This window comes from Littorina saxatilis, linkage group LG2 (assembly GCF_037325665.1).
Source record: "Littorina saxatilis isolate snail1 linkage group LG2, US_GU_Lsax_2.0, whole genome shotgun sequence".
Lineage (NCBI taxonomy): Eukaryota > Metazoa > Mollusca > Gastropoda > Littorinimorpha > Littorinidae > Littorina > Littorina saxatilis.
The window spans coordinates 19,085,147-19,094,881 of NC_090246.1; the positions used below are offsets into that span (position 1 = coordinate 19,085,147).

A 9,735-nucleotide genomic window follows, 5' to 3' on the forward strand; every position below is an offset into this window, starting at 1 on the left:
AGGTGTCCTTTCGTGGCACAGAGACCTCGCTCCATTGAGAGACTAAAGGGCGAGAGACCTTGTGATTTATCTGGCTGTGAAGAAACCCTGCGAATTCATTATTCAAGTGCCACTCTGTGGAGATAAAACAGCAAAACGTGCAGGGAAAGAAATAGAGGAAGAGCAAGAAAGCAGATTGGACACAAGGGAGCAACGATGACACAGAAATGCGGTATCCGTAAATGCCACGAAAAAGAAAAGCTATGTATCAAATGAAACACGAAACACAATTAAGTGTGCACTGCCTGTCGCTAACATTACATTTTAAAAATAAATATCGGTTGAAAATCCTTGTCTTCAGCAGGAAGCAGCCCTTCGCCTTCCAGGTTGAAGTAAGGGGGGGGGGATGGTTGGTAGGACGGGGAGAGGGGATGAGAGTTGAACACAAACATACACGACATAAGAACATTCTCCTCCTTTCACCTCCACCATCACCAAAAGAAAAGAAGAAAAAAAGAGTATACAAAATCAGAGCAACCCTCAGATTATAATCAGGAGAAATACGCCTAGATAAAGTCAACCCTTTTCTCCCCCCTTCTATGGTTCCAAAAAAGGGCGGACAAGAGGTTTTGTCCTCGTCAAGTTTCCTGTAGAAAACCTCTAGACAACCCCATTCCACCCTTCATCATACCCTAATCCTTTCAACAATAGACAACAGTGAATCAAAACAGTCAGCAGAGTCTATAGACAAATAGGACTAGAAAACGTCAAGTTTTGTCCTTTCTTTCTCCTCCTTTCAGGGGTCTAAAGACACAATATACGGTACGTCAATAACAAGGTTCCTGTGAACAATAATTATCATTAATTCTGAGGAAATTGAAACTGTTTCTTGCCCAACAATCAGAAAATCCCTCTCTTCACAGTCCAACCCGGTACCCTTACAAGAAAAGAAGACAATGAAGAGTTTGCTAAATCAGAACAGCCAGCAGAGACCATAGGCATAGTCAAGAAAAGTTGGACCAGAGAAGGTTTACCCTCTTCCTTTCACTAATGGATTCAAAGGGCACATTAGTATAGCCACGTCCACGTCAAGGTTCATTTAGAAAACTGATCAGAACACCCCCTCTCCATACCTCCACTTCCACTTCAACTAAAAATAAAGAAGAAAGAAAATGAAGAGTATACAAAAACACAACAGCAGACAGCAGACTTTTCTCGGGATATATGTGAGACTCGAGAATATCAACCTCTTGGCTCTTCCTCGGCCTCCTTACTTGCTATTCTACGGTCCTAAGAAGCCACGTCCACGCCAAGCTGAAAGATGAAAATGACTAGTATACAAAATCACAACAGCAGCCAGCAGACTTTTCTAAGAAACCAATATGTGGGATTCGAGAAGATCAACGTCTTGGGTGTGTCATTGACTCATTGTGAATGCTTCAAATGTTGAGGAATGGATGGATTTCATTTGCACTATAAGTGACACTGTATGCTAATGAGTGACACTGAAACTGTAAACATAAAGCTAATTAAATGCACTTCTACTTGATTCATATAGAAACTGTGGTAAAGATGGCTCATAAATGATGATTTGTATATCAAAAAAAAACAAAAAAACGTCTTGGGTCTTCCTCGGCCTCCTTCCTTGCTCTTCTACGGTCATAAGAAGCTACGTCCACGCCAAGCTGTACGATGAAAATGCAGAGTATACAAAATCACAACATCAGCCAGCAGACTTTTCTCGGGAAATATGTGAGACTCGAGAAGATCCAACCTCTTGGCTTTTTCTCGGCCTCCTTCCTTGCTCTTTCGCGGTCCTAAGAAGCCACGTCCACGCCAAGCAAGTTCCTGTAAACAATGATCCCCCTTAATCACGAGGCAATTGAAGCCATTTTCCTGCCAACATCCAGCCACTAATTTTCCACCACGTTGACAGCCACCCAGGCCCAACATTGACATCGCCACCGCTGACGGTACAGGGGAAAGCGGATCAAGATGAAACAGTGTGGTTTTTGTTGGTGAAGCGGGGAAATAGCCTATCTTTCTCCATCACCGTGTCTCTGCTGGCCTCACACACACCCCCCCCCCTTTTTCCCTCTCTCTGTCCTTGGTGAGGTTGGCTGAATGAATAGCCTCGGGCAGTGCCCAGTGTTTTGTATTGATTGTCTTGCTCCTTGGAGAGACAAGAGGGGAAAAGTCACTGTCACCAACAAGGAACAAAAGGTTGGACGTAAGGGCGGTGGAGGGGGATGGGGGGGGGAGGGGGGAGCCAGCCAGACGGACAGAGACACACCGAGAGCTAAAGAGAGAGAGAGAGATACATAGAGAGAGACAAACAGAGAGAGTGAGAGAGAGAGACAGAGAGAGACAGAGACAGACAAACAGAGAGAGAGAGATAGAGAAAGTGAGATAGAAAGTGAGAGAGACAGAGACAGAGACAGAGACAGAGAGACAGACAGAGAGGCAGAGAGATGATGGAACTTTATTTTTCAAGGATAGAGGTTTAAGGCGACGCCTTTTCTTACAACCGGTCCTCACTTCTAATACAAATGTCTAATAAATGATAAACAAGTAAAGCAACATGACAAATAAACAAAGTAAACGAACGAACCAGCAAACAATCGACAAGTAAGCAAACAAGCAAATAAACATAAACAACAAAATGACAAAGTAAGCAACATACAAATCGAAAGCGAAACATGCAACATGTTAATTGAGGTTACACATGTAAAGTGATCGACGGTAAAATTCACACGATACCAACGTTTACACTAATGCTAATAATGATTATATGGTGTAAATGATGATGATGATGATGATGATGATGATGATGATGATGATGATGATGATGATGATGATGATGATGATGATGATCGCAACATAAATTCCACATAATACATTATAATAAAGAACATATTTGTGTAATTCATAAAGCTTTGCCAATTGTTGACAGCTACTTGCACGTGTTAAGACCAGAATAGCCATCTAGGTAGACATAAAATGATTATGCAGAGCTTGTTTAAAACTCTTTAGTGAGGTTAATGATCTTATTACAGACGGAATGGAGTTCCACACCATAGCGCCAGAGAAGGCTTGACTAGTTTTGAACAAATCAATCCTGGGTATTGGTGGTAGAAAATTGATAGACCCGTACCTTTCGGTGACTCTGTGAAATAGAGAGAGAGAGAGAGAGAGAGAGAGAGAGAGAGAGAGAGAGAGAGAGAGAGAGAGAGAGAGAGAGAGAGAGAGAAACAGAGAGAGAGAGAGAGTAAGTGAGATAGAGAGTGAGAGAGAGACAGACAGAGACAGACAGACCGAGACACAGAGAGAAAAAGACAGAGAGACAGAGATAAGGTCACAGACAGAGAGTGAGAGACAGAAAACAGATGAGGATGGACCGGCGGACCGGCGTTCAGTACCGTTCCAAGTGGACCCACCCACATGGGAGCTGCTTGTCTTGTCTGTTTCTTGCGTGACAAAACGTCACTAATAACCACTGTCGCTGAAATATCACCAATCTTGAGGTTATTATGGACGTGATGCTTTTATGTTTTTAGCTTGACGTCACAATTAGTCTGTTACTTTATTACCAGGTAAGATGCCTCACGTCATTATGGTTATCTGTTCGGAGATTGCTTCTCGCGTGACGTAGACAATAACTGATACAGAGGTAACCCTCTTTTTAGACCCCCGATTCCAGACTTCTTCCTTTTTAAGACCCCCGATTTCAGACTTCCTCCTTTTTAAGACCCCCGATTCCAGACTTCCTCCTTTTTAAGACCCCCGATTCCAGACTTCCTCCTTTTTAAGACCCCCGATTTCAGACTTCCTCCTTTTTAAGACCCCCGATTCCAGACTTCCTCCATTTTAAGACCCCCGATTCCAGACTTCCTCCTTTTTAAGACCCCCGATTCTCTCTCTCTCTCTCTCTCTCTCTCTCTCTCTCTCTCTCTCTCTCTCTCTCTCTCTCTCTCTCTCTCTCTCTCTCTCTCTCTCTCTCTCTCTCTCTCTCTCTCTCTCTCTCTCTCTCTCTCTCTCTCTCTCTCTCTCTCTCTCTCTCTCAGTCTCTTAAGACCGGCAAGCTTTGAACGGAGATTTCCTCGTGCAGGAAAAAGAGTTCCCTGTTTTTAATATTCAAAACACGACACTAAAACATAGACTCTAATTCATTCTTGACATCTTCGTTCTCTTCTGGATAAAAAGTTGTTGCCCTACATCTTTCGTGGCCTCTTTTCAGGACAATGCTCAGGTCGTCCAAGCACATAATCACTGATGACATGGAAGGGTTTCTTCCGGCGACGCCGTATGCAGTGCGCGCGTGTGTGTGTGTGTGTGTGTGTGTGCGTGCGTGCGTGCGGAGGTGCGTGCGTGTGTGTGTGCGTGCGTGCGTGCGTTCGTGTGTGCGTGGGTGCGTGCGTGTGCGTGTGTGTGTGTGTGTGTGTGTGTGCGTGCGTGTGTGTGTGTGTGTGTGTGTGTGTGTGTGTGTGTGTGTGTGTGTGTGTGTGTGTGTGTGTGTGTGTGTGTCCGTCTGTTTGTCTCTTTGTCTGTTATTGTGTAGATATTACGGGGGAGACGGTCGACAACAAGTTAACGTTTTCACACTCTATAGAGTCTGTAAGGTCTCTCTAAAAAGCATGCGGGATCTTCTTGATACGCCCACAATACAATACATGACGACTGTTCCACTTTTTGTACACCGAATATTTTTGTCGTCTGTCCCAAAGGTAGATCGTGAGACGTTTCAATTAAGTCCAACTACTTTGTTTCAGAATCTCGAAAGTCTTACTTTGCATCCAAGTACAACTATTGATCTAAGGACTATTTTGATATTGCCCCTTCTAGAAAGACTGTTGCCATGTGAGACTATTCACTAATGCTCTTTCCAATATTTATTAAAACTATTTTCCTGCGCCGTGGGACTCTTTTTCGAAGGGCGGAAGTATAGAAGGAAACTTTGTACGTAAACTATTATCGTCACGTTCATAAGAAAAATACCTAACTCAGTCAGTGTAAGGCACTTCTGCAGTGAGAGTACAGGGGAAGCTACAAACTCTCAGACCATCGGAAATCGTTGTCACGGTTACGTGAGCAAAACTGCCGTTCTCCTTTCTGAGTTAGGCACTTATTTTTTAGCAGAGGCTGCTGCTTTAATACAGGATCGCATTTTTGGAGTGCAAAAGCTTTTTAATTTTGGGTTGTTATGCAGTTGTACTGATTGAAAACGTTGTTGCCTGCTCTTTAACTCTCGCTTATTCCGCTGCCAACCGCTCGAGATAGGCAGTTTGCAACGTATTACTAGTAAAATAAGATAGGCAGATTGATCAGAAACCGAAAACGTTTTTCTCGTTTTTCTCAAAACACTAAAAAATGACATAGGCAATTATCTTATGAGCGTGACGTTATTATAGTCCCCTACAGAGTGACAGTATGCTGATGTTTTCGTTTTTTCATTAAAACAGAAAACTTCGACAATAACTTTGACACCACGCCCCGACACTAAAAACAAAAGATGGAAATAAGCAAATAATGCGACATACCAAACAATTAAATCCACCGTTCAAACAAAAGGTATTCTTTTTTTCAAAAAGTAATTGTTTTCATGTCATTAAAAACGAGTCTGCACTAATGAACGAATCATTCGTCAAGTGATGGCCGAGGGACACAAACTCATTTCACCTCATCCTTATTAATTTTGAACGTATCACGCCACACAAAATTGCTATCAATTATACACAACCGTCATTACCTAAAAGCCCTGGTTACAAACCGAATCTGCAATTCGAATGCCGTCATGCAAGGTGCTCCGTCGCGATATAACCTTGAACGGTTGAAAACGACGTTAAACACCAAATAAAGACAGAAAGATGCAAGGTGCTAGCTATCATTAATTAAAACATAAATTAAAAAAAAATACCCGGGGAAAAAAAGGGTATTTACAGACTGAATCGGCAGATGAATTCCGGATATGTGCCGCGTTTGTATGCGTTTTGAAAGAGTGAATACTCTTCAATGTAATAAGGCACGCTTTCTCACGTGACATCATGTTATAGGCCAGTCACTAGCGAGGGCCGTCGCGATATAACCTTGAACGGTTGAAAACGACGTTAAACACCAAATAAAGAAAGAACTTGCGAGGGGTGTGTCTCCCCACGCGCTCGTTGTCAACGTGTATGGTGACTGGCCCCTCGCATGGTGACTGGCGTACAATGTCAGTGGGAAAATGTCAGTGGGAAAGCGAGGCTAAATACATTCTAGAGCATTGACTCTTTCACAACCCATACAGGCCCGACAGACTTATTTTTGAACAACGATCGTCTGTTACCTGCCAATGGTCACCCTGGGGTGATAGTTAGATGTAGGTAGGTTTGTTTGTTTGTTTGTTTGTTTGCTTAACGCCCAGCCGACCACGAAGGGCCATATCAGGGCGGTGCTGCTTTGACATTTAACGTGCGCCACACACAAGACAGAAGTCGCAGCACAGGCTTTGTGTCTCACCCAGTCACATTATTCTGACACCGGACCAACCAGTCCTAGCACTAACCCCATAATGCCAGACGCCAGGCGGAGCAGCCACTATAGATTGCCAATTTTAAAGTCTTAGGTATGACCCGGCCGGGGTTCGAACCCACGACCTCCCGATCACGGGGCGGACGCCTTACCACTAGGCCAACCGTGCCGGTATGTAGGTAGGTAATTAATTTGGCAGCAGTGACTGGTGGATAGGTAGATTCAGGTTGCTAATTGGTTTTCCATTAGTGACTGGGGGATAGGTAGAGGTGCAGGTAGGTAATTAATTTGCCAGCAGTGACGGTTGCATGACCCTTATCCTTGCTTTGTTCTTATTTTCCAACAGCAACAACAAGAAATTCCTCCCAGGTAGGAAAAACACCCCCGTCCTTAGCATTCTCACTGCCACCAACTGAGCAGGCACTGCTAACAAGTGTGGTTATTTCCCTTTGACCATTAAAATGTCCCTGTATAAGTCCTTGTCGAATCTTAATCCACCAATAACTCCCTAACCGTGTGTTTGACTGGTCCCAATTTTTGTAAGGACCGTCTCAGGAATGTATAGAACCTGTTCACCAAGTTTGGTGACGATCGGTCCGTTCATTCTTGAGATCTATATGCGAACACAAACAAACAAACAAACAAACAAACACATCGAGCGAAACCTATACACACCCCTATACCGGGGGTGTAAAATCAATTTCACCGAGTCAATCAAATAAACGCTCAGACAGGTATACATTTATTTAGAGACCGAGACTGAAATACAAACATGCAGATAGACAGGTAAACAGATAGGAAGACAAACACACAACGAAGTGAGACCACACAAAAAGTATAGTATCCCCCATCCATTGCCCACAGACACACAGACACAAAGACGCACAGCAGAACACAAGACAAGCTATCAATACAAAGCTTGATCTTCACAAGTGTGTATTCAGTTATGTTGCCCACAGACACAAGGGCTTCAAACTCACAGACAAACACAAAAAGCTATCAATTTAAATTTTGGTATTCAAGTATGTCGCTTACAGCTTCGTCAATCCCCGCGAGAAGGAAATCGCTCACCTCCCACGTGCACACGCCAGAATAGCGCGGTAGCGTATTGTGCTAAGCAGGAAAGCGCGCTTTTCTGTATTCGTGTTAACTTTCTGAGCTTGTTTTGAATACAACCTATCATATCTATATGTTTTTGGAATCAGGAAACGATAAAGAATAAGATGAAATCATTTTTGGGTCGATTTCTTAAATTTTAATCGTAAGACTAATTAATCTATTTTCGTTATTTGTGATCACATTTTAAGAGTAAACATGACATATGTATATATTTTTAGATTCAGAATGTCATGAAGAATATGATGCAATCAATTTTAAATCTGTTTGCAAAAAATCGATTTTAATGACAACTTTAATGAGCAAACTCATTTATTAATTTGTAAGCCTCCAAGCTGAAATGCAATACCAAAGTCCGGGCGTCGTCGAAAATTACTTGACCAAAATTTCAACCAATTTGGTTTAAAAATGAGAGCGTAACAGTGCCGCCTCAACTTTCACGAAAAGCCGGATATGACGTCATCAAAGACATTTATAAAAAAAATGAAAAAAACGTCTGGGGATATCATACCCAGGAACTCCCATGTAAACTTTCATAAAGATCGGTCTAGTAGTTTTCTCTAAATCGCTCTACACACACACACACACACACACACACACACACACACACACACACACACACACACACACACACACACACACACACACACACACACCACGTAGCCCTCGTCTCGATTCCCCCCTCTACGTTAAAACATTTAGTCAAAACTTGACTAAATGTAAAAAGCCGACAAGCTATGAATCAAAACACAAGAATGGTACGGTACTGGAACGTTCTAGCTTTGACGTTAACAAGTACATCGACCCAATGGTCTTGATAGTGGGCAGACAAACAAATGAAGTGAAAACTTAGCTCAGAAAGAGTTGATTGTGTTCAGTCTCTATCAAGACGGTCAGAGCCATAAAGAACGACAAGCTATGGCAACAAACGACTGACATTGACCAGAGAGTGTTCCGGCATGTTATCGCCCACAGACAAACATACACACAGACACGAATGCGCTCAGACGCACAGACAAACACACGTCAAGCTATCAATGAAAATATAGGCCTCCACACGCGTGTGTTCAGGTATGTCGCCAAAAGACATTCAGACACAAAAGGCTCAAACGCACGACAAGCTATCACTACAAATCTTGACCTTCACAAGCGTATGTTCAGGCAACTCTCGTAGGGACACACATACAAACACACGACAAGTTATCACAACAAACCTTGAACAAGCAAAATCACAACAAGCTATAGACACAAACCACTGACCTTGACGAGAGGGTGTTCCGGCATGTTGTCGCCCATGCTGCCGTAGATAACGATGTCCTTGAGGTCCGAGATGTGCTGGAACTCCTCCCTGCAGTCCTTGATGATGACAGGCGCCACCTTGTTGGTCCGCACCATCGTGCGCTTGTCCTCTGCACGTCACACACGGAACATACGTAACATTATAAACATTTACAAGATGCCAGACGGACCAAAGGCGTATCACATATATAGCGGAGATCAGTCTCTGTTGCACCAAGACCAGATTTCTGAAAGATACCGGATATACTGGTTACTTTCAAAAGAGAGTGTTTTTTTCTGCTGATCTGTTTTCGTAGATTGACATTTGTGTCTGTTGCAAAATATACATTGTTGTAAAGGTATGGTTTTGACATTTGATTAATTCCGCAAACCTTCTTTTTCAAGGGATATCACTACATTGTTGGCTGGTGAAAGAGAAAGTTAGTGTTGGACTCTTTACTTGAATTTTACACACACACACACACACACACACACACACACACACACACAAACGCACGCACATACACACACACACACTCACACACACACGCACGCACACACACACACACACACACAAAGAAGAAAAAGAAGTCTTACCCGAATCTGACTGACGTTTCGCCATCTCTGAAAGAAAGGAGAGAACAAATTAAAAAATGGAACGCAAGCATGTGTAGGGCTTGGGCACCCTTTCAAAGCGACAAAGGTTAGCGAAATCATCACTCCTTTATGAGAAAAACAAGTCGCTGAAAGTGTTAGCAAGCAGTCAGTCAATAAATGCAAGCGTAAACACTTAGCCACAGTCAACATTCAATTGAGTTTATATGCTGATGTTCTACTCTGGGTTTAATTCCGACC

The 9,735-nt window shown here is 42.9% G+C and overlaps 1 protein-coding gene across 1 annotated transcript in view; it reads right to left on the reverse strand.

Moving 5' to 3' along the window:
* LOC138958411 (paladin-like) overlaps positions 1–9,501 on the reverse strand; it is a 184,313-nt gene extending 174,812 nt beyond the window's left edge. Inside the window, exons 1-2 of the mRNA XM_070329552.1 lie at positions 9,478–9,501; positions 8,863–9,011 (exon numbers count right to left, since the gene is read on the reverse strand). Coding sequence (XP_070185653.1) covers positions 8,863–8,997 — 135 coding nt within the window. The 5' untranslated portion in view covers positions 8,998–9,011; positions 9,478–9,501. The remainder of the gene's footprint in view (positions 1–8,862; positions 9,012–9,477) is intronic.
* Between the last annotated feature and the right edge of the window lie 234 nt (positions 9,502–9,735).